The sequence below is a fragment of the Erinaceus europaeus genome, chromosome 20 (genome assembly GCF_950295315.1).
Source record: "Erinaceus europaeus chromosome 20, mEriEur2.1, whole genome shotgun sequence".
Classification (NCBI taxonomy): domain Eukaryota; kingdom Metazoa; phylum Chordata; class Mammalia; order Eulipotyphla; family Erinaceidae; genus Erinaceus; species Erinaceus europaeus.
The window spans coordinates 44,953,133-44,978,835 of record NC_080181.1 but is presented as its reverse complement, the minus strand read 5'-3'; the positions used below and the strand labels follow the sequence as shown (position 1 = coordinate 44,978,835).

At 45.5% G+C, this 25,703-nt stretch overlaps 1 protein-coding gene and 1 long non-coding RNA gene across 3 annotated transcripts in view; one reads left to right on the top strand and one right to left on the bottom strand.

Annotated features, from left to right (window-relative positions):
• Nucleotides 1-15,626, bottom strand: part of LOC132534853 (uncharacterized) — a 92,427-nt gene extending 76,801 nt beyond the window's left edge. The window contains exon 1 of the long non-coding RNA XR_009546582.1: nt 15,450-15,626. This is a non-coding gene — a long non-coding RNA (uncharacterized LOC132534853). The remainder of the gene's footprint in view (nt 1-15,449) is intronic.
• Nucleotides 14,856-25,703, top strand: part of ENTREP2 (endosomal transmembrane epsin interactor 2) — a 353,123-nt gene continuing 342,275 nt past the window's right edge. For both annotated transcript variants that reach the window (XM_060179288.1, XM_016185083.2), the window contains exon 1: nt 14,856-15,323. In XM_060179288.1, coding sequence (XP_060035271.1) covers nt 15,102-15,323 — 222 coding nt within the window. In that variant the 5' untranslated portion in view covers nt 14,856-15,101. The remainder of the gene's footprint in view (nt 15,324-25,703) is intronic.

The following is a 25,703-nucleotide window of genomic DNA, read 5'->3' as shown; positions in this document are numbered from 1 at the left end:
GAGATGAAGAGGGAGTGAAAGAGACCACAGCACTGAAGCTTCCTTCAGTGTGGTGGGGGCTGGGCTTGAACCCGGGCCATGAACTTGGCAAAGCAACATGTCATCCAAGTGAGCTATTTCATTCAGCGTGGAGATTTTGAGTGTGTGGCTGTTCTGGTTGAGCAGTATCCTTCAAGAACACAGGGAGGAACCTTTGCTTCAGGGCCCCTACTCTCTGGGTTTTAATTAGCCCCAGTGCTTTCTGCCAACACACAAGCTTCCTTCTTTGCTCAGGTCCATCTGGAAGGGGCTCGAAGGATTTAAACTCACTGAGTGTGTGCAATCATTGATTCCACAGCTCTGAAACACTCACGAAAGAGTAGCCTAGTTTCACTGAATTACAACCACAATTTACTGATTTTACCAAGGAAGTAATTTCTGAAATGGTACCCTAGTGGCCTATACATGCTACTACAGCTTCCAGTCTTGCCTGACTTTGAAAAGGTCTTTGGGAAGGAAATGTTCAGACTCCACAATTGAACAGTCAGCGCCTTCCAAAGCTCACTAACCCACCCCCCGACTCCCCCGGCAGTGTGAGATGCAGACAAGAATAGCTGAATGCCAGGAAAGGGGGTCAGAGGAGAGAGGCAGAGACAGGACAGCCTGGGCACATGGACTTGATGAGATTGGTTGGCTGGGCTAAGGGCAGCCCATCTGGTACTGAGAATGTGCTGTGCCACCTGGACAAAGCCAAAGGGTGTCTGGCCTGGTGAGTGGAGGTGTGTGAGACCTGGATGGGACATCCTTGTGCAGGGCACAGCCACATTTTGTGGCCCAGTTACTTCCTGGTTCCATTTCTTTCTTTTGTTTTGTCTTTCCTTTTCACTGCTAGGGCTTTTTGCACCTGTGCAGTTCCACCACTCCTTACAAATGCTTTGTTTGTCTTTCTGTATCAGAGCAGGGGGGGCATATTTGACCTTCTTCTGGATATCAGTGCACAGGGGTTCTGGGAGGTAGTAAGGCAGCATGCAGGGGAGGTTATAGAAAGTTTATTGGAGAGGGCCAAGCAGTGGTACACCTGATTAAGCACACATGTTACCAAGATCAAGGATCTGGATTTGAGCCCCTGTTTCTCCCTACCTGCAATGGGCAGGTCTGCAGGAGTCTCTCTTTCTCTCTACCTATCTCCCCCCCCCCCAATTTCTCTCTGTTCTAGGCAATAAGAAATAGGAACAAAAAGAAAAAAGGAAAAGAAAGTTCATTGGAATAAATAAGTTAAGAAACAGTCACCAAGAGAAGAGCAAGGAGGACAGTAAAAAGAAGCCATCTGCCTCAAAGGTGAGACAGAGGGAGGCATGTCAGCGAAGAGCTAGAGCCAGCTGCCTGCTTGCTGGGTAGCAATGTGCTGGGTATTTGTGTGAAAGCCAGGGAAGGAGTGTGTTCTGTCCTGTGTAGGGGGTGGGACTGGGCTTTTTATCCTATTCAACTGTCTCCTATTCAGTTGCCAGGTGTGGAGCCCTATCTTTTGATATTCTCATTCGGAATGACTACAAGCTGACTGCTAGTTTTTGAACTTCTTTTTTTTTCCCCCCTCCAGGATTATCATTGGAGCTGGGTGCTGGTAGTAAGAATCCACTGCTCCTGACAGACTTTTTTCTTTTTTTTTAATTGGATAGGACAGAGAGAAATTGAGAGAGGTGGGGGCTGAGTGGTAGTGCAGTTTAAGTGCACGTAGTAGGAAACACACACACAACACAAGGCTCTGGGTTCAAGCCCCTGGCTCCCTGTTGGGGGGGGGGGTCGCTTCACAATTTTTTGTCACTGCTCTGCAGGAAGCCCTAATGCTGCACTGTCTCTTTCTCTCTGAATGGAAGAAAGGAACTGGGAGATAGCTCATCTAGTAATATGAGTTGGTCCTAGAACAGGAGAATCACGCATACATGAGGCCTTAGCACTACCAAAAAGAAGGAGGAGGAGGGGAAGATATAGGTGATAGATTTCTTAATTTCTTTTCTTTTTTTTTGCCCCCAGGGTTATTGCTGGGGCTTGGTGCCTGCCTGCACTACTAATCCACTGCTCCTGGAGGCTATTTTTTCCTTTTGTTGCCCTTGTTATTTATCGGTGTTGTTATTATTATTATTGAATTTTGTTTGTTTTAAGACTTTATTAATTAATGAGAAAGATAGGAGGAGAGAAAGAATCAGACATCACTCTGGTAATGTGCTACTGGGGATTGAATTCAAGACCTCATGCTTGAAAGTCCAGTGCTAATTCCATTGGGCCACCTCCTAGGCCACTTATTATTATTATTGTTATTGTTGTCACCATTGGTGGATAGGACAGAGAGAAATGGAGAGAGGAGGGAAGACAGAGAGGGGGAGAGAAAGATAGACACCTGCAGACCTGCTTCACTGCCTGTGAAGTGACTCCCCTGCAGGTGGGGAGCCGGGGGCTCGAACCGGGATCCTTATGCCGGTCCTGGTGCTTTGCGCCACGTGCGCTTGACCCGCTGTGCCACCGCTTTTCCCTCTCTTTTACATTCCCCCCCTTCCCTTTATTTTATTGACAGCAGGGTTATTGCTGGGGCTAGGTGCCTGCACTACAAATTCATCTCTTTATGTCTATTTTCCCGCTTTTAATTTTTTTTATTTGAGAGAAATTGAGAGGAGAGAGGGAGGTGTATATATATATATTTGCTTCACTGTGATGGAAGCTCCCTCCCTGCATGTGAGGACTAGGACTTTGAAAATGGTCCTTGAGCATGGTAACATGTGCCCTCAACCATGGGTGTGCCATGGCCCGTTCCCTACAAGTCCCTTTTTCATTCCCCACTTTGATGAAGCACACACCCACCCCATGGAGCAGAACCCACTTTAAAAAATCTTTAATTATTATTTATTTATCATTGGATAGAGACAGAGAGAAATTGAGAGGGGTGGGGAGTTAGAGAGAGGGAAAGAGATAGAGAGACACCCAGAGCCCTGCTTCACCACTTATGAAGCTTTCCCCTTGCAGGTGGAGACCAGGGCGTGAGCCAGGGCCTTGTGCACTGTGATGTGTGCATATAACCAAGTGTGCCACCGCCTGGCCCCCACAACCCACTTTCCAGATGAGGAACCAGACATGGGACTAGGGAGCGGCTTGGGAAACCCAAGTTCAAGATCACTGCTTTCGTGGGCCCAGCTGAGCCAGGTGTTTGGACCCCCAGCCTGTTGTTTCTTCTGCACTCTTGTCTCGCAGCTGCCTGTTTTGACTAATCTGCTGCAGATTCAGTCTGGTAGGAATCAAGTGTTGACATCCAAATAGCTATAAATCCGCAGGGCAGACAGTCTATGTGAGCATGGGGAAGGCAGCAGAGGGAAGGCTGAATGGGGCACTCCCAGCCTGGGTTTCTTTTCACTCTATGAGGGTTTGCTTGTCAAGCACCATCTGGAAGATGATATGCAGCCACTTGTCCAGGATGAATAAAGACACGTGAGGCTCCTTCCCGGAGAGGAGCGCATACATCTTTGTTTGGCGGTGTCAGACACAGAATGGAGTTGTTTAAAAACTTGCTTGGAATACAGGCACAACAGTATCGGTACGCGAAGGTCATGATGAACTTGGACAAGCCAGGCGTGTGAGGCTTCCTTCCGCTTGTGAGTGTAAGTCAACATGCATTTTGGACAAAGGCCAGGTAAGGTAGGACTGACCCAGGTAAAGTAGATCAGATAATAGACACCCACACCAATCAAGAACAGACTTGGGATCCTGAGAGGTGGAGCAAGGGCTCAGGCATTGGACTCTCAGACATAAGGTCCTGAGTTCAATCCTCAGCATTACATGTGCCAGAGTGATGCTCTGGTTCTCTCTCTCTTGCTCACAAGTAAATAAATGCGTCTTTTAAAAAACTGTTTGAAGGGAAGAGCTGAATCAATCACTGTAAGGCTAGTGGCCTTGTAACCACAGTCCATGTCAAGAAACTGGACTGCATCGAATCAGGCAGTGGTGCACTCAGTTGAGCCTCTGCTTGAGCAGAGGGCTTGAGCCTCTGCTCCCCACCTGCGGGGTGGAGGGGAAGCTTCTTGAGTGCCAAAGTAGGTCTGCAGGTGTCTTTCTCTCCTCCCTCTCTCCCCCTCCTCTCAAAATCTCTCTCTTTCCTATCCAATTAAAAAAAAAAACAGAGAGGAAAAGGAAAAGAATGGCTGCTGGGAGCAGTAGATTGATAGTGTTGGCACCAAGCTCCAGAGATAAGCCTGGTAGCAGAAAAAAGAAGAAGAGGAAGAAGAAGGAGGAGGAGGAAGAGGAGGAAGAGGAAGAGGAGGAGGAGAAAATGGACTGTTGGTTCCCACAGAATTCCCTCTATCCCAATGACAGTCCCTCCCTCCATTTTCAAAATAACCACCATCTGACTCATAGCCGCCACTCCCTCATTTCTTTGTGGTTTTAGTTTTCAAGTCTCAATTCCTAGACACTAAAGTTTAGACTTGATCATTACTTTTGTTTTTGTCACTGGTTTGACCAACTTGTTCAGCAAAGAAATGAGAGTGAAACCCTCCCCCCACTAACACACACACAGTAAAATGCAAAACTTCCTCCAGTGAGGTGGGAGCCAGGCTTGAATCTGGGTCACACATGTGACAGTGTGGGTGCACTATCCAAGTGAGCTATCTTGCTGGCCCTAATTTATTTTACTTTAACTTATTTTGATACTGTGTCACCAGGGTTATCTCTGAGACTCAGTGTCTGCATGATTCCACTGCTCCCAGTTTTGTTTTTTTGTTTTTTTTCTTATAGAGCGAAAGAGACAGAGAAGAGACACCTGCAGCAGGGGCTCCAGCGCTCATAAAGCTTGCCCCTGCAGGTGGGACTGGGGGCTTGAACCTAGATCCTCACACATGCTCTACCCGGTGAGCTACCATGTGACAAGCCAATCCTAAATTGTAAGACATATTTTGTTTTACAAGTCTCTTACTTTAAAAAAAGTATTCATTTATTTTGATTAGTGTCTTAGTAGTCGTTCACAAGATTATAAAACTCCGGGTTTATAGTCCCACACCACACCCTCAACCACAGTTGGATTTCCTCTCTACGCCTTACTATCCCTACTGAAGAATAGAGGTTAGACACTGGGTTTTGCCGACTAGATTCTTGTGGTGCAGTTAATCACCTTGCTCTGCCTGCTAGAGTTCCTGCAAACTGGCAGCCACATCCAAGGACAAGGCTGACGTCAGATTAGCAGGATACAATGACATGACTGTCCTCAGGTGGTTGGTCCATGGTATCTGTTTATTTTAGAGGCAGCATCCCTTGACTGTTAACTGTAAAATGGTGACATATTAATTCAGGGTTTTTTTTTTTCTTTCCCAATTATTGGTTGGGTTATTATTAGAAAACAATGCTTCCAGAGGCCAGGGGGGCAGCTCACCTGGTAGAAGGCACACTTTTAAAGTTTTATTTTTAATTTTATTAGTGATTTACAAGATTATAAGATAATAGGGATAGAATTCCACACCACTTGTACCACCAAAGATGTGTGTCCCCCCCCCCAATGGTAACTACGTTTTTCCATGTGAGAAGACCTAGGTTTGATTCTCAGATGCCACATAGGTGCACCATGCAAATAGGAAGCTTCATGAGCAGTGGAAAGGTGCTGTGATGTCTTTATCTCTCTCCTCCTCTCTCCCTTCCTCTTTGTCTCTCACCCTCTAACTGGAAAAAAAAAATAAAGAGCCTGCCTGGAGCAGTGGAATTTGATAATACTGATAACAATAATAAATAAATAAATAGGTAAAATAACACTTTCCTCACCTACTGCCAGCTTACCCAGTGATACAGTGTATACAGGAAAAGCAGACTAAATGCAGGGTTGTTTGCTAGTTTCTTTTTTAAGGTAATGAATACTTGAGCAGAGGAGATAGTATAATGGTTCTACACAAAGACTTTCATACCTGGGACCCCAGAGTACCAAATTCAACCCCCCTGTAGTACCATAAGCCAGAACTGAGCGTGACTCTAGTCTCTCATCAAAATAAAATAAGTAAAATGTATTTAAAAATAATGAATTGTTTCCCTATCATTTCCTCAGAGCAACCAATGACGGTTTTTTCCTCCCTTTCTTCCCCCCCTCCCTGCCTTCCTTTTTTCTTTTCTGCCAGAGTTATATGAAGAAACACCACAGTACCACTCCACTGATCATAAAATTTCCCCAATAAGTTTCTCCCATGTAGTGGCCAGGGACTTGAATCCAGTTCCTCAATCATGGTCAAGTATGTGTTCTACTGGACGAGCTAAGTGAGTGAGTTATCTTCCTGTACCCAGAGGTGTGTGTGTGTGTGTGTGTGTGTGTGTGTGTATTTGTTTTTCAAGAAGACAGTGAAATTAAAGACAGTTGAGTTGCTAGGTCTGTATGCCTTGCAATGAGGTTTTTTTTTTTTTTGCCTCCAGGGTTATCGCTGGGGTTCGGTGCCTGCACTACAAATCCACTGCTCCTGGAGGCCATTTTTGTTTCCACTTTGTTGCCATTGTTGTTATTGCTGTTGTTGGATAGGTAGAGAGAAATCCAAAGAGAAGGATAAGACAGAAAGGGAAGAGATAGACACCTGCAGACCTGCTTCACCACTTGTGAAGTGACCCCCCCCTTCAGGTGGGGAGCCGACCCCTCAGTGAGCATTGTTATCAACACCCAGAATTCTTCATCTTTAACAAGGAGGAACATCTAAAAGGAGGCCATGGATCCTTTTAACACCCCTCTAATGCCTTTGTTCTCTAGTGTGGAATCCCAAACAAGGAACTGGTCATTTCTTTTCTTTAGAAATGGGAATGAATGAGAAATTTCAGGACCAGAAGTTGAGCTCTAAGAATATTCAGTGTTATTGAATCGGTCATGGTGGAATTTTTCAGTGGATACAGTTAAAACACACACACACACACACACACACACACACACACACACACACACACACACACACACAAACACACACACACCCCACTACACAAAGAAATAAAAAAAAAATCTCATGAATTCATTCTGATATTTCCAATTCAATTCAGGGCTGCAGGTTTTTTTCTCTAACAGCCTGAATCACATCTTTGCTTTCTTCTACACTGAGAATTGCTATTCTCAGGGATGCCAGGGATGATAGAATTAAAACAACACATAATTCCTCATTTGCTTAATCCTTTATTATGCAGCACAGTCTCATAAGGACAGTACATAGACTTGCTACCACAACCAATTAATTACCAAAAGGAATTAAAGTTTCTGCATTTACTCCCCCCTCCTCCCCTAGCTCTAAAAAGTAGTTGTATTTTATTTACTCCATCAGAACAATTCCTTCAGGTTTATAATGGAACACTGCAGGCTGGTTAATTAACCATAGATATTTATTTCTCAGAATTGTACAGCTGAGAAGTTCAAGTTCAAGATCAAGGTATTGGCAGATTCAGTGTCTTCTGAGGTCTTGCTATCTGGTTCATAGATGGCCACATAACGCTGCATCCTCACATGGCTGAAGGGGCAGAGGACCTTTCTGGAATCTCTTTTTTTAATGCAAGGGCATCAATTCTATTTATGATGACTGGGGTCTCTGTAAAGACCTGTCTGCAAATACAGTAGAGATTAAGTTTCACATTTGAATTTTAGAAAGACACAAGCATTCAGTCTGTAACATGGTATCGAACCAATACATACTATACTTTTTCACTTAAACACTGGATTGTTCTTTTGAAAAATTTACTCTATTTATTTAGTTAGTTAGTTTTATGAGAGACAGACAGACCAGAGTACTGGTTGGCTATGGCATATGGTGGTGCTGAGGACTGAAGCTGGGGTCTCTGGGGACTCAGGCACCAAACCCCTGTGCTCTAATACTGAGCTATTGCTCTGGTTGTTGTCTGATTTTTGAAAAACTAATAATAGGGGGACTGGGTGGTGATGCACCTGGTTTAGCATATACATTACCATGTGCAAGGGCCCAAGTTTGAGCCTCCAAGCCCCACTTGCAGGGGAAATGTTTCAATGAGAAGTGAAGCAGGCCTGCAGGTGTCTCTTTTTTTCTTCTCTTTATTTCCCCTGCCCATCTTAATTTCTCTCTGCTCTATCAAATAAAATAGGAAGGGGGGGGGAGAAAAAATGGCCGTCAAGAACGGTGGAGTCAGAGTCCTGGCACCATGCCCCAGAGATAACCCTGGTGACAATAACAACAACAACAACAACAAAAATAATAGGAACAGTGTAAAGGCCAGGAGATATCTCATTGGGTTAAATTCACACTTCATGATGCTTGTGGACCCAGGTTCAATCTCCCCAGCACCACTTGGTAGTGCCATACATGATGCATACTGTCTTTAATTGCCCTTTTCTCTCCCTTTCTGATATTATCTTAATTAACTAATTAATTAATGAGAGAGGAAGAGGAGGAGGAGACAGAACCAAATCACTCTGGCACATGAGATGCTCCTGATAGAACTTAGCACCTGATGCTTGAGAGTCCAACACTTTACCCACTGTGCTACCTCTCAAACTCTTTGCCTTAAATTTGGGAAAAAAAAACAAACAGCAGCTTTATTAAAGCATAATTCACATCCCATAAAATTCACCCTTTCAAAGTGTGTCATATTTAGCTTTTAGTGTATTCATAGAGGTGTGTAACTAGCACTACTATATAATTTTAGAACATTTTCATCAGCTGGAAAAGAAACAAGAACTCCCATTCTTCTTTGCTATTGTCCCTTGAAACCACTGATATGTTTTCAACACTGGCTATTGTGCATCTTTGAATTCATTTCTTCTGGATAGTTCTTCTCAATGGAATGATACATTCAGTGGTCCTTGGTGACTGACATCCTACTCATAGCACACTGTTTGCAAAGTTCATCTGTATTGTAGCGTAGGATTCCATTTCCTTTCATGGCGGAAGACGTACCATTGTTTGGATATGCCACATCTGTTTGTCTATTCCTCAGCTAAGCGATGCATAGGATGCTATCACTTTTTTTTATTTTTGGTTACTATGAATACTATTGCTATCAGTGTTTATGTCCATTTTTGTATATGAATATACGTTTTCAGTTCTTGGGTACATGACCATGAGTTGAACTGTTGAGTTATACAGTTACTTTAAGTTGAGTATTCTGATAAAGGACCATACATTTTTTCAAAGGGCTTACGCCATCATTACACTACCATTACTCCCATCAATCTCTGTGAAAGCCCACATTCTCCCCATCCTTGTCAGCACTTACTACTGTCCATCACCTTGACTGTTGCTTTTTAGTGGCTGTAAGTGGAATCTTGTGGTGGTTTTGAGTCACATATTCTAATTACTAGTGGTACTGAGCACTATTTTAGGTGTGTATGTTTTCCACTTCCACATGTTCTTTGGAGAAAAGCCACAATCCATATTATTTTTCTATTTTTTAAAAAAGATATGTTTAGGGGTCAAGCAGCAGCAGTTAAGCACACACAGTACTAAGTGTAAGGATCTGAGTTTGAGTCACCACTCTCCACAGTAGGGGGATTCTTCACAAATAGCAAAGCAGGTCTGTGGGTGTCTATTTCTTTCTTTTCTTCTCTATCTTTCCCCCTCCTCTCTCAATTACTCTCTGTCCTATCCAATAAAATGGAAAAAAGAAATGGCTGCAAGGAGCAGTGGATTCATAGTGCTGGCTCTGAGCCCCAGCGATAACCCTGGAGGAAAAAAAAAAAAAAAAAGGAAAGAAAAGAAAAGAAGAAAAAAAAAGATATGTTTATTTATGAGAGAGTAGCAGGAGAGACTGAGAACCAGAGCTCCACTCTGTCACATGTAGTGCTGAGAATTGAATTCAGAACCTTGTACTTATAAATCCAGTGCTCTAGGCACTATGCCACTTCCTGGCCACTCTTTGTCCTTTAAAAAACACCCCCCCCCCATTCAGTGTTTATAAAGATTCCCTCCTGCACATAGGGACTGTGAGCTTGAACCCGGGTCCTTGCTCACTGTAATGTGTGCTCTACTGCCTGTGAAACATGTAAGAGAATGAGGAGAGAGAAGCTGGGTTGTTAGATGTTCTGGGCTATCCCTGACCATACAGAGAAAGGCCAGCACATAGATATGGTCTATGCCATGTGTCATAGCTGTAACAAGTGGGCCAGTCACTAGCGACTTGTGAATCCTGATGTTTATTTTTCTAGAAACTTCCCATTTTTTTTTTCTACTAGCAATGTGTCCTACTCTCATTTCTTTAAAAAAAAAATAAGAAAAGGATAAAAAGGAAAGAAAAGCAATAGCTTTTCAAGGAGTTCCGGTTGAAGGTGACTCTCATCTTTCAAAATCAAATGATAAATTTTACTCCATTATTTTCTGTTCATTTGATGGATGAGAATTATCAAGTCTCATGTGGCTTGACTCATAATTTTGATGCTTTTTTTCCCCTAAAGGCAAAACAGTTCTCTCATGTATAATTTTGTTTGAGTCAGTGCATATGAATATGAAGAACTGTTTATTCTAATGAAGTCATTAGAATATATAGGTTCCTAATAGCCTGATTTAGCAGTGCCAGTTGACTTAATTTAAGTGGAACTTACTTCTCAGCCTCATTGCCCTCCCTGGGTAAGCTGGCACCATTTATTTCTCAGGGGCTTCTTACAGAAGTCTAGTCAGTAGCTCAAAAGAATTAACATAGCATTTTCCTTTCATGTAGTGTTTCTATTTTTTTAAAGTTTTATTGGGCCCTGGTGGTGAGGCATCTGGTAGAATGCACACATTACAATGTGCGAGGATCTGGGTTCAAGCTTCAGGCCCCCACCTGCAGGGGAAGCTTCATGAGTTGTGAAACAGGGCTGCAGGGGTCTCTCCCTCTCTGTCTCTCTCTGTCCTTCTCTATCTTCTCCCTCCCTCTCAGTATCTCTCTGTCTCTCTATTCAGAGTTTTTAAAAAGTTTTGTTTATTGGCCTGGGGAGATAACACAGCAGTTTTCACAAGAAATTTTCAATGTCTGATACTCTATAAAGTCCCAGGTTCAGTCCCTGGCAACAACATATATTTGAGTTATGCACTGAGTGCTCTGGTTTAAGATACAAACACACAAACACACACACATGCACACATACACAAACACACACACACACACACACACACAATTTGAGGTGATATGCTATCTTCTTTTTCCAGGGATGATGATCTTTTGTTGTTAGCAGCTCTGAGAGACTTGAGCAATGCAGGGTCCCCTTAGTTCAGTTCAGTGGCCTGGAGGTAGTGCAGTGGATAAGGCATTGGATTCTCAAGCATGAGGTGCTTGGCATTGCATGTGTCCATGTAATGTTTTGGTCCCCTCCTCTCAAAAAAAAAAAAAATCTTAAAACAATTCATACTCAGCAAACAGAAGGGAGGGAAGTTCACTGGTTTGTTTTCCTCTTTCCTGGGGCACAGCTATGTGGGGTTCCAGCACAAAGCAGAAGACTGGTTTACTGGGAGGTATTTGGACCCAAAACCCATCTTTCAAACTTCAAGGGGTTGCCAGAATCAGAAGTACAAGTACTCCTGCAGAGGCTACCCAAGCCTCTGCACACACCTCTCTTCTCGATGTGGGATGGCCATTTTCTTGACATGCTTTTGTAACCCAGGAAGACATTTCAAACAAAGTCACCTGATTTCTCACTTGTCTTCAGCAGAAGACTTGGCTAGCCTGCTGATCCTGGACATGGAGGTTTCCAGAGGAGGACACGGAGATCCAGGTTTAGGTTTTGTCTGCCTTTTGGAGAGTACAAAGGGTCAAGTTCGAGTTTAGCTCTATGAGACACAGATGTTGGAAAAAACAAAACATAACAAAACAAACAGGAATCTGCAAGGAGGAGCCTCTAAGTGATATACTGGTAAGCGTTTGTGATCTTTCTTTGGGACAAGCAGGCATGCAGTCTGCCTTTAATAAACAGTGAAGCCATCTTGTCACACTTTGCTAAAAAACAATGGTCTCACTCTGTCTCATCTGATTGGGGGGGGGGAATCAAAGAGATCTTACAGTTTGGGTCAGGGGTCTCCAGGAATCTCTCAGAACCCTACGACATGTATTCTGGTGTGAGAAGGCTTTTATAAGAGAAAAGCACTGATTCTACCCACAGATCCACAAAGAGGGTTTGTGGGATGTCAGAATCAGAAATAGAATGAAGCTAATACCCTCTCTCCCATACTCTCCCAGTCTCTTCTTTCCTTTACAATTCACTTCCTCAAAGACTCCTTACTTAAGGGGTAAGGTGATGATGTATCCACTAGAATTTAAAAGGTGCCATGTATGAGGACCTGAGTTCAAGATCCTGGTCACCCCCACCTGTGTGTGTGTGGGGAGCTTCTTGAGTGGTACACTGCTAAAGGTGTCTTTCCTTCTCTCTCTCTTTTGTCCCCTGTCCCACTGTCTTTCACCATTTTTATCAAAACAAAAAAAGAAATTATTTTTGGGAGCAGCAAAGTCATCATATAGGCACCAGCAATAACCCTGGTGGCAAAAAACAAACAAGCAAAACAAAACATAAACAACTTCTCACTTTAATCATTGTTATTGTCAAATCTTAACTATCAAGTAGCAAGATAACTTTGGCTTCTCATTTAATGAAACAGAATTTCAAAATGCTCTAAAATACAGATTTTTTTTTGCAAAACAGTAAAGTTACTTTAGCTTCTGGATCACTCTCTTTGTCTACTCAAATCAAACTTCACAGAGAAAGTAGACCCCTCTGCTAAGTCACCTACACACAAATCCCCTGCCATGTTCCCTGGCATTCTCTTTCTGTGCCATTTATAAATACGGAATTGAGTCACAGATATATTTGGAAGCACATCTAATGTACAAATGGGAATCCATTGGAAGTTTCAATCATTCAGTGACTCACCCCATGGTTACACAAATCTCACCCCCAAATAGTCCCTATTTATTTATTTTGTATCTGGGGATGATCTTAGGACTTTATGCTTGAGAATTCAACACTCTAGACAGTACACCACAATCCTAGGCCATATTTAGTCCATATTTACATAATCACTGACACCTACCAAATATCTCCCATATCCATGCTGTTCTGGATATTTCCACCATCATCACTTGAAACCACAACACTGTCTCATCTCCTCTCACCTAGACAACAAGGACAGCATCTGAACCCACTGATGCATTTCCTCAATTCATTTCCTGTCTTGAGGTCAGAAAGCTCCTATCTCCCTATCTTTGAATACAAAGCAGAATTCTCTTGAACAATGGTCCCAGTTGCAATTGGTTTGAGGGTATTTATCTGCATGTTACTAGTCTCTTGCCTGGACCAGACAAGATCAGGGTACTAGAAGCTTATCCGTTTTTTGCTCATTCTTGCATTAGTATTTGTCTCAGAGTGGGCATTTAACATCCTTCTTGAATACTACCCAGTGTCAACAAATAATGTAATTTACTTGTCCATTATGTTTATTTTGTTTCTCTCCTGGTACCTAGAAGGCAGGGGTTTTGTTGGCTGGTTTACAGATGTTTGCTCGAAGAACCTTAGTGTAGGTACTATGAGTTTCAAGAGCCCTTTGTGGACTTGTATGGAAGACATGAATAAATGAATGAGCAAGTGAGGAGAATACAGCAAGAGAACCCCACTTCCTGGCAGTCAATGATCATTCTCTGGTCATGTTCCAAGCTCTTCCAAACTGGCTGCCCTGTGAGTTTTTAGATAGCAAACACTTCCAGGAAATTTAAATGTGTACTCCAGTGTGTTAAATGATGCTGGCCCGAGGCTCAGTCTTGCTAGAGATAACTGGGGGGGGGGGGGGGGGGGGGCAAGCAACCTTTGGCCACAGGCCAATATTCTCAGGTCAGCCACTTGATCTGCAGAACTCCCTACCCCCAGCTCATCCTGGGACCATGCATTTTAATTGGAAAATAAATCCCGTCCCTGCCAAGGTGTTGGCTGATAAAAGCATGAGCTATATTGCCCCTTCAAGGGGAATTTGCATTTTAATAGAGGCCAGTCAAGCCCCAGAGGAATCAATATCTCTAAGGGAGGAATTTCAAGCACCAGGAACTGAGATAGTTGGAGGGTGAGATTGTAACATTTCCGATCCCAAAGGGGACTCCCTCAGTTCTGTCACAGGCGATGGAAAAATGAACTCGGGAATAACCCATCACTATGAACTCTCCTTTTTCTTTTCTTTTCATTTTCCCCTTTCCTTTCCTTTCCTCCTCTCTCCTCCTTCCCCTCCCCTCCTCTGAGTCAAGTCAGTCACGCTCCGCAGGGCCACTCAAAACCACCACGCCGCCTGGATACTCCAAGGAAACCCCAGATCAGTTCCTCGGAGCCAGAGAGACTGTCAAGAGGGATGATTTAATAGCGTCTTGATGACATTGCTCATTTAAGCTAGTTTTGCGCAATTCGTTTTAAATCCCAACTCCCCCCCCCCCCCCCTTAAATTTGGATTAAAGCCCTTCAGATGAAGGGCGGGCAACAGAACTGGGATCCAAGAACTGGGGATGTTTTAAACGTCCAGTCCTCCGCGGGCATCTGGGGTCCAGGAAGCCCTAAGTGGAGCGCGGCTGTGCGCGCCACGACCGCTGCGGAGCCAGGGAGCCAGCCCTCCGCTCCCGCTGCGGGGCGCTTTCCGCTCCCGCCACCGTCGCCGCGCCCCTCCTCCCCCCCCCCCCCGGCTGCCCCCGCTCCCCCGGCGCCGGCTGCCGCCTTCGCCCTTGACGCGCCAGCGGCCCCGCTCCCGACCCGCGCGACACGCGCACCGCACCTGCGCCCGCGCCTCTCGGGGCCGCTCGCGCTCCCCGCCCAGCGCGCGGCGGCGGCGGAGCTCGCGCCCGGGCGCGCGGCGGCTCGTGCCCGGCACGCGGCAGCAGCTCGCGCCCGCGCTCGGGCCGGGGAGCGCGCGGAGCCAGCGGCGGGCGGGAGAAGGCGCAGCGCGGCGCGCCAGGCGAGCGGGCGGCCCTGCGGAGCGGTGGCGGCGGCATGGGCGCGGGCTGGGGCAGCGGGCGCCCGGCTCCCCGCCCGGCCCGGCCGGCTCCCAGCGCGCGGCCGCCGCAGCCCCCGCAGCCCGCGGGCGGGCCGTCCCCGCGCCCGGCGCAACTTGCCGCTGACCCTCTGTGAGGAGAGGCGGCGGCGCGCCGGGCTGTGCGGCAGCGGGAGGCGTGAGGGCGCGATGCCTCCGGCCGGCGGTCCCCGCGCCCCGCCGCGCCCCGCCGCGCTGCCCCGCAGCTTGTCCCGCCTGCGCGAGTGCCCGGGCCGCTCCCGCATCGTGCTGGCGCTCGGGGCCACGCAGATGGCGCTCGGATGCCTCATCGTGGCCGTGAGCTTCGCCGCGCTGGCGCTCACCACCTCGGCCCGCGTCCGCCACTCCTGCCCCTTCTGGGCCGGCTTCTCGGTGAGTGTGGGCGGCCGGCGGGTCGGGGCGCAGTTGCAAACTCCGGGCGGGCGAACTCCGGGGACCCCATCCCCGCACCCGTCTCGGCGCTCGGGGAGACCCGCAACCCCCGCCCGGCCGACTTACTTTTCCGAGAGGACCCAGAGCGCGCCCGAGGGTGGCGGCTGCGGCTGCGGCTGCGGCTGCGGCTGCGGCGTCGGCGCCCCGGGGATCCGACACCTTTCCCGCCGCCGCCGGCTGCGGCAGCCCGGCCCCCAGCGGCCGTGAGCGGGGCTCCGGCAGGGGGCGGCTGACCGTCGCGCGACCCGAGTCCCTCCGCCCCTTCCGTCTCCGCGGTGCCCGGCCGGGGGCGCGCCGTCGGGTTGCGGTCAGTCCCGGTCTCCAACCGGCGGGGGCTGGGCGGGGGACACCCCCAGGGGGCGTGTTTCACGGGTGACCAGTGCCAGGCTTTTGACCTCCCCCTCCCATGAGCAAAACCAGTGTCTAAACCTCCATAGGAGGAAGCCGGCAGGATAAATAAATAAATAAATCTCTATGCAAGGAAGGGCTGGCTCCCAGGAGTTAATTTTTGGAGTCCATCTTACAGCTTCATAACGAAGAAAAAAATTTCTGTATTGATAGTGAATGGGCATATGGACCCGGGAACATGCACGCAGAGCGTGTTTATAACGGGAGGCACTTGCTCTGAGAACTCTTGACATCTGTAAGCACATTTGGTTTAGGGTTCTGAAGTCTATGTCTTCTAGGCTGGGACTGTCAACTCAGTATGTCTTCCTTCCAGCTCCAGAAATCCCAACCCAGCCCTGGCGATGAGTGTCTGCTGTTTTGTTCTCTGGGTTAAAAAAAAAAAAGATGAAGAATTCTGTCCAGCCCCCCATTCCCCACCTCTTTTGCAATGGTCTTTGTTCTCCGGATCCATTGCATCGATTTTCAAAGGGAGTCCATCCAGACTAACATTCTGAACCACAGAGGTGCCGACCTCATCTCGTTGAGGGGGTTAATCCCCGAACCTTGTTCCAGACCAAGGGCCAGTCTTGGAGGGGCTGATCAGAAACTGCAGAACCTTGTGGTCACACCTCTCAGAGATCGAACCAGACAGAGAAGGGGGGCAGCGGTTACAAGTGGAAGTAGTGGGTAGCCTTGACTCAGACTGGGCACTATCCATAGTCTTCACACATCTGTTGCTCAGTTTCGAGTGTGATTTAATATGCGTCGTCTTCATGGCATCTAGTGGGCACCGAGATTTGTGTCTGCTGGAACCAGCCTACAGGTGGCAGACTGGCAAGTTAGAGTCACTTCCTGGCTCCTCCCTGAGCATCCCTTCTCCTGCTTTGCCTTGGGCTGTGGCTTTGGTTCTCCCCAGGGCACAGGGAAATAAAGCTGCCTTTTAATCGTGCATCTCAAAGAGAAAAATATTACTGGGACACTGGAGTGGAAAAGCTATTTGTGTGGTAAATGTGCACTCACTCCAGGCCAGAGGTAAATGAGTGTCAGGTGATCATCTGGTTTGCGTTTCCAGTGTTAACCTTTGCAACAGTGTTAATCTTTGCAACAGTTAGATCACACCTCACTTATTCAGATCCTAGGGATGCCTTCTGGGTGTGACTGTCCCTCTGTGGTCTCTGGGGGACAACAGGGATATAATGAACTGGGCTTACAGGTTGGTGATGTGACAGGCACTCCTCCCCTCAGTTCTCTCCTACTCTCCCATCTTGATTACCTTCAGTACTCATGGGTTTGCCTTGCTCCAGGTGCCTTTAAAATTCAGTACAGTAGATAGTATATATTTTTTTCTTCTTTCACATATTAACTCTTCCCTTTGCAGAAAAAAAAAAAAAAAAGAGAGGGCTGTTGGTTATATTGAGGCAGGGTGGCCGTGACTGGGGATGTTGGCCTCTGGCTTATACATGCTTATGTTCTGAGCCTTGACGATCATCCTTTTTCTTTTTTAAATAGTCTGTAGATGAGAAGGGGGAGCCCCTCCCCCACAGCATGGTCTGCTCTACCAGATGAGCTATCTCCCAGCTTTGTAGATTCTTTTATTTTAAATTAAGTGTATAATAAATCATTGCCAGCCATAGCCCATCCATGTTGATGTCGCCACTATTTTTAATGACTGTATAAGAATCCTTCAAATGAATTATTATAATTTATTCAGTTATTCCCCCTGCTGGGAATATTCTGATTATAGCACTAAAGAGTATTGCTTATCCAGTCTTAGATTCCAGTGCTTGTTTTTCTGAGGATACATTTCCCAAAGTGGACTTACTAATCACAAGGCAGTCAAATACTGGAATTTTGTTAGATGTTGCCTGATGAATTTCCACAAAGCACGTTAGTCTGTCCTACTCACAGAAGCACTACATAAGAACACCTTTTTCTCTGTCTGTTAACAGTCCTTGACATTTTTATTTGTCTGATGGTGGCAAAAGTGTTTCATTGATTTCTTTTGATTTGTTGAATATCTATGGCTATTTAATTGCATATTGCAATATTTTCTTGTAGTTTCTCATTTGGCTTCATACTTGGTATCTTTGGTCTGGTAAGTTGTGAGACTTTAATGTGGTTAAGTCTGTTTCCTTTTCGGGGTCCTTGTCTCTCTTTTTAAAATCATATTTTTATTTATTAACTATTGGGTAGAGACAGAGAAATTGAGAGGGAGAAGGAGATAGAGAGGGAAAGAGACAGAGAGACACCTGAAGCCCTGTTTCACCACTTGTGAAGCTTTCCCCTTGCAGGTGGGGACCAGGGACTTGAACCTGGGTCCTTGTGCACTGTAATGTGTGTGCTTAACAGGTGTGCCACCACCTGTCCCCTGGGTTCTATTCTCTTAGTGAAGAGGGTTGTCATTGCAGAGGTTACACTCTTTAAAAAAAAAATCACTGGGAGTCGGGTGGTAGCGCAGTGGGTTAAGCGCATGTGGTGCAAAGCACAAAGACCTGTGTGTGGATCCCGGTTCAAGCCCCTGGCTTCCCACCTGCAGGGGAGTCGCTTCACAAGCAGTGAAGCAGGCCTGCAGGTGTCTCTCTTTCTCTCCCCCTCTGTCTTCCCCTCCTCTCTCCATTTCTCTCTGTCCTGTCCAACAACGATGACATCAATAATAACAACAACAATAACTACAACAACAATAAAAACAAGGGCAACAAAAAGTAAGTAAATAAATATAAAAAAAAAACTGATCTGGGGGTGGGGCAGTAATGCACCAGGTTAAGCGCACATAGTATGAAGTGTAGGGACCTGAGCAAATATCCTGGTTCAACCCCCCCCTTCCCACCTGCAGTGGGCCACTTCACAAGTAGTTAAGCAGATGTTTTTCCTCTCTATCTCCCTTCCTCTCTCAATTTCTCTCTGTCCTATCCAGTAAAAATGGAAAAAATAGCCTCCAGGAGCAGCGGATTCATAGTGCAGACACCAAGTCCCAGTGACCTGGAAGCAAACAAACAAACAAACAAAACCACCTGATGTTTAAATTAAACTTATTTTTTTGCCACTAAGAGGTTATTATTACTGGGGCTCCATGCCTGCACAACTCCACCACCCCCAGTGGCTTTTTTTTTAATAGAGGGAAAGAGAGATAGAGAAAGAGAAAGAGAGACACCATTGCCACTCCAGTGGTGTTGAAACTCTATCCCTGCAGTTGCCCCTGAATGGTGTTCTGGGGCATGAACCCAGGTCCCTTTGCATGGTTGGGTGAGCCATCTCCTGGCCCCTTAGTCATTTTTTTTTTACATTCAGATTTTAATTAATTCAGAATTTACATCACATCTTACGAAAGAAGTAAACTTTATTTGCTTTCAAAATTCCTACGCACATGTGGTTCTATTTTTGGGACTCTGTTCAGGTTTTCTGTCTTTTCTGTTTTAAGACACTGCCATGTTGTTTTGATTACATTTATTTATTGGTGAATTTCACTTTCTGGTAAGGTGACTTTCTATGTGGTTTTCTTTTTTTCATTTTTCTTTCTCTCCTTCCTTCCTTCCTTCTTAATTTTTTAAAACTTACTATTATCTTTTAACCAGAACACTTCTCAGCTCTGGCTTAGGATGCTGCTGGGGATTGAACCTGGGACCTCATAGTTCAGACGAGAGTTTTTTCATAACCAGTGTACTATCTCCTTAGGCTCACGCTGTTTTCTTTTTCAAAAATGACTCGACTGTTCTTCCATATGAACTTTAGAATTTCTTCCCCCCCCCTTTTGTTGCCCTTGTTGTTTTACTGTTGTTATTGATGTTGTCACTGTTGGATAGGACAGAGAGAAATGGAGAGAGGAAGGGAAGACAGAGAGGGGGAAAGCAAGATAGACACCTGCAGACCTGCTTCACCACCTGTGAAGCAACTCCCCTGCAGGTGGGGAGCCGAGGCTCAAATTTGGGTCCTTATGCAGGTCCTTGCGCTTTGCACCACGTGCCCTTAACCCTCTGCATTACTACTGCCAGACCCCCAACTTTAGAATTTCTGTGTCTCATTTTCAGTCATACTTTCTTGGGATCTGGATTAGAAATACATTTCATTTGTATATCAGTTTTAGAAGTACTGACAATTTCATCACACGGCACCTTCTAGTTCAGGAACTCTTCATTCGTTTTGGTTTTTGTACCTTTCTGAAGATGTTTCAGGAAACTGTGTTCACAGTTTCAGAGCATCTTTTTGATTTATTCTAACTTGGAAGCAAGACCAGTTAGCAAGATAACCACAGAAGAAACTCAAGAGGGACACAAAGAAAGTAATGGGGCCCCCTACAAATCAGGACAGGAATTGGTTCAGCCCGATCCCTTGAAATGAGATAACCTGCAGAAGGGCAGCTGTGGGAAGTGGGGAAGTCTGGGAAGTGAAATGAACTACCAACAGCCTGGGAATGTAGACATCACGAGTTGCCCCTAAAAGTGAAGTCAGGCTCAAGTCTTGAGAGCATCTGGCCTCCCAGGCTAATGGTGTAGGGGAGAATAACAAACCACATGGTGCTGTGGTGCCACAAGCCTTGGAGAATCTTAGTAATGACAGTGAGCTTCCCTTCTAGAAGGGCAGAGCCTCACCTTGAGCAGAAATGACTGGAATCATTTTGTGGCTTCTTCTTCTAGCGTTTGCCCTTCTTCCATAGCCAGTCAACAGTGTCAGGTTGAGCCTGATGTAAAGTTTCGAGACCTCCTTGGAATCTGGAGAGGTGGCAGTCATTGACTATGTGGGTCATAGTCTGTCTGTAGCCGCAGGGGCAGTTCGGGTCGTCTCTGGCTCCCCAGCGATGGAACATAGCGGCGCATCAGCCATGGCCTGTTCGATAGCGATTGAGGAGGGCCCAATCATAATGTGCTAGGTCAAAGCCGGGTTGACGCTTGCAGGGGTCTGTGATGAGGTGTTTGCTCTTTACCTCAGCTGATTGCCAACTCTGTTTCCAAGAGTCTGGAACAGAGAAGTTCAGTGTAGGCATAGGGGACCAGATTGGGTGACGAGACGTCAAGCGTTGGACAGGGTGGGCGAAGATATCCGCGTATATTGGCAGGTCGAGCGTAGACGTGGGAAATGAACTTAGATGATGCCGCATCCCGACGAATATCTGGCGGGGCGATGTTGCTAAGAACTGGCAGCCATGGAACCGGGGTGGAACGGATGGTTCCAGAAATGATCCTCATGGAGGAATATAATTTGGAATCGACCAAGTGGACATGGGGGCTACGGAACCATACTGGGGCACAGTATTCTGCAGTGGACTAGCATAATGCCAGAGATGATGATCGTAGTGTGGAAGCGCTCGCGCCCCATGAGGAGCTGGCCAGTCTTGCAATGATGTTATTCCTCGCGCCCACCTTTGCTGCAGTTTTTATGAGATGTTCGTGAAATGACAGAGTGCGATCGAGAGAAACGTGGCTAAGAGACACAGAGACCACAGAGGTTCAGAAGATGCAGGCCCAGGGTTAGGGAAGAGCTCTCAGGAACCATCCCAGTCGCAAAAGCTAACACCCAAGAGCGCAGCCCTGGGCACAGGAGGCTGCTTACTGGTTCTGCAAAAGGCATTTATGCCCGAGCCTCTGAAGGTCCAGATTCAATCTCTAGTACCACCGTAAGCCAGAATTGAGCAGTGCTCCGGTTGGTGTCTCTCTATCATTAATAATAATGATAATAAAAAAGAACACAGATTTCAGGGAAAATAAAGACACCAGAGGTCTAGATCTGGAGCAAAGTGTAGAGGGGAAGAATTTTGCTAAGATTTAGAGATTTTTTTTTAAAATTATCTTTATTTATTTATTGGATAGAGACATCCAGAAATCAAGAGGGGAGAGAGTGATAGAGAGGGAGAGAGACAGAGAGACACCTGCAACACGGCTTCACCACTCGCAAAGCTTTCCCCCTGCAGGTGGGGACCAGGGGCTCGAACCAAGGTCCTTGTGAATTGTAACATGTGAGCTCAGCTAGGTTTGCCACCACCCGGCCCCCAGAGATTTTGCACTTAGCTCTGAGAAACAAATGGAGAACTTACAGAAGAAACTGTCTTAGACACCCCCTCTAGTCCCGCCCCAATGCCTAAAGTTATCAGGAGAATCCACTTCAGTTAAATGAGGGATATAAAAATAGTATGAGATCCAATCTTATGCAAAAACAAATTAAAGAAAAATGATGAAAAGGGGGCCAGGCAGTGACACACCTAGTTGAACACACATGTTATAGTGCACAAGGACCCAGGGTCAAGACCCTGATCCCCACCACAGGGGGAAGGCTTCATGAGCTATCTCTTTGCCTCTCTCTCTCTCTTTCTTTTTTTTAATTTTTTAATTTCTTTATTGGGGAATTAATGTTTTACATTCAATAGTAAACACAATAGTTTGTACATGCATAACATTCCCCGGTTTCCCATATAACAATACAACCCCCACTAGATCCTCTATCATCCTTCTTGGACCTGTATTCTCCCCACCCACCCACCCCAGGGTCTTTTACTTTGGTGCGATACGCCAATTCCAGTTCAGGTTCTACTTGTGTTTTCTTTTCTGATCTTGTTTTTCAACTTCTGCCTTTTTAATTTTTTTATTTATTCCCTTTTTTAAAATTTGCTTCTTTATTGGGGAATTAATGTTTTACATTCAACAGTAAATACAATGGTTTGTACATGTATAACATTCCCCAGTTTCCCACTTAACAATACAATCCCCACTATGTCATTTCATGGACCTGTATTCTCCACCCCAGAGTCTTTTACTTGGGTGCAATATGCCAATTTCATTTCAGGTTCTACTTGTGTTTTCTTTTCTGATCTTGTTTTTCAACTTCTGCCTGAGAGTGAGATCATCCCATATTCATCCTTCTGTTTCTGACTTTCTCTCTCTCTTTCTGTCTCCCTCTTCATTTCTCTCTGTCTGTACCCAATAAAAATAAATAACTAGGGAGTTGGGTGGTAGCGCAGTGGGTTAAGCGCACGTGTCGCAAAGCACAAGCACCAGCAGAAGGATCCCGGTTAGAGCCCCCTGTTCCCCACCTGCAGGGAAGTCGCCTCACAGGCGGTGAAGCAGGTCTGCAGGTATCTGTCTTTCTCTCCCCCTCTCTGTCTTCCCCTCCTCTCTCCATTTCTCTCTGTCCTATCCAACAATGACATCAGTAACAACAATAATAACTATAACAATAAAACAAGGGCAACAAAAGGGAATAAATAAATATAAATAAATAAATAGGAAAAATGATGAGAAAGGGCATAGGTTATTTATTGTATATGATGAGAGTACGCCAGAAAGTCGTGAACATAAATTTCAGTATAAGCTAAAACAAAGCAAAGTTTTTCAAAGAGAAGCCATCAGGAGGAAATTTAGGAACCACCAAGGATATGGTTAGCTAGCAGAAATTTGAGCAGATTGATGTCAGGAAAAGATTAGGAAAAGGGGAATTTCAGAAGGGAAGATTAAAATTAGAAAGAGCACAGCAACAAATCAATACGTTGGGAGCACAGAAGTAAAAAGAGAGGATGGAAAGGAGAAAACTGAAAACAAATAAAGGGATTAAGTGCATTAGAAAGTAATCAATATAGGAGATAGGTAAAGGAGATCCAATATATGTATAATTAGAGTGCCTAAGAAAAGAACAAAATAGCCATGAATAATGTAAATATAGAACTTTGGAAAAAAAACTTGCCTAAAATAAAACTTGAAAGGTACATGGTGTAACTGGGAAAGTTATTGCAGAATTAATTCTCATATCCCTGTAATTTTTTTTTTTTAAGATAGGAAAACAAAATCGACTGGGTGTACAGATAGGAAATCTTAGTCACGGGGGCCAGGCGGTAGCGCAGTGGGTTAAGCGCACATGGCGCAAAGCGCAATGAATGGCGTAACAAACCCGGTTCGAGTCCCCTGGCTCCTCACCTGCAAGTGTGTCTCTTCACAAGCAGTGAAGCAGGTCTGCAGGTATCTTTCTCTCTCCCTCTCTGTCTCTTCTCCTCTCTCAATTTCTCTCTGTCCTATCCAACAACAATGACAACAATAACCAATGATAAACAATAAGGGCAACAAAACAGAAAAAATAGCCTCCAGGAGCAGTGGATTCGTAGTGCAGGCACCAAGCCCCAACAATAACCCTGGAGACAAAAAAAAAAAAAAAGAAAAAGAAAGAAAAATCTTAATCACTTGTATAATATATTGTGCATTAGAATTCTGGTCAAATTCTGTGTTAGGGCACTGCAATATTAAAATTGGAATAGTCGTACCAACGTTGTAGAACAGAATGGAAAACTCTTTTATCCCGTCACGTCACAACCATGTATAACCATTCTGCTGTATTTGCTTCACTATGTCTACTTGTGTATTTGCTTTCTCAGTGGAAACAGTTCTTATCATTGGACTTTTTCTTCATTAATGCAGATATTTCTATGGGAGTGAGACCAGAGTACTGTGCAGTTCTTTCTTTTTTTAAAAAAAAAATTTATGGGGGGGTCGGGCGGTAGCGCAGTGAGTGCGAAGCCCAAGAACTGGCATTGAGATCCCGGTTCGAGCCCCCGGCTCCCCACCTGCAGGGGGGTCGCTTCACAAGCAGTGAAGCAGGTCTGCAGGTGTCTTAATCTCCCCCTCTCTGTCTCCCTTCCTCTCTGGATTTCTCTGTGTCCTATCCAAGAACAACAACAGCAATGACAACAATAGTAATAACAACAACAACAAGGGTAACATCTAGGGCAAATGGCCTCCAGGAGCAGTGGATTCGTAGTGCAGGCACCGAGGCCTAGCAATAAACCTGGAGATAGAAAGAAAGAAAGAAAGAAAGAAAGGGAAAGACTATTTAAAAATATTTTTATTTACTTATTATTGATAGAGACAGAGAAATTGGGGAGATAGGGAGAGAAAGAGACAGAGATAGATACCTGCATCCCTGCTTCACCACTTATGAAGTTTTCCCCTTGCAGGTGGGGACCATGGGCTTGAACCTGGGTCCTTGTGCGCTGTAATGTGTGTGCTTAACTAGGTACATCACTGCCTGGCCCCTCTATTTGGTTTTCCTTTACAGCTCCTATCCACCCCCCTTATCTTATATAGCTTTTCACCTATTTCCAAAAATATGCATCCTTATTTTTGGCATGTGTTTTAGCCGTGCTCCTCTTCTTTGTTTGATAGTTCCAGAGTTAATCCTTGATGGTGTGTGTTTTAATGGAAATGGACATTTTTCGTGAGTCTTTGTTTACTGAGTAATGTTAGATTGTATTCTGTAAATTGTGACTGTTATGTTGTGATTCTCTGGATGTTGTTTAAACCCTACTGAGAAGGTTGACAGTTCTGTGTTAGCAGATCATCTGTCCTCTTGAGTTTAGAGCACCAATTTGCACTGGCTTTCTGAGGATTGTGTTTCTGATGTTCAGTTCAGCTGTCAGAGTCCCCACAGTGATGTTGAGATTTGTCTTGTAGATGAGATGGCCACCTGCTGAACAAGCCTTGAGTGGTAACTTCTGTATTTCTGTTTGCTAAGCCAGTGCTTTCTGTGTAGGGTCTACACACATCTCAGGAATGAAATGATTCTATTAACAGGTTTCAGGGATCTCTTTTGGCTCAATTCCTTCCTCTATGAGATCTTCCTGGTTTCTGGTGTCTTTCTTCTTCACTCCTGCTCTTTGCTTTGGTCTGCTGCCGACTTCCTGTGCCTGCACCTGCCGTGGGGCCACGCAGTGGGAAGACACACGCAGAAACTGCAGCGGGGCTTTGTCTTGCCCTCTTGGAACCAACCTCCTCCCATCAGAGACGCAGAGCATTGCCAGCTTCCCTTGCTGCCAAAGGCAAGGTACAGCCTGGGGGCTGGAATGTGAGAGACAGCGAGAAGTGGAGAAAATAAAAAATATTAAAAAAAAAAAAGCAAAGGAATGAGGATTCCCTCTTTCTTTCTGGACAGGTAGGGAGCTGCTTCCTGTTTCTGGAGCCAGAA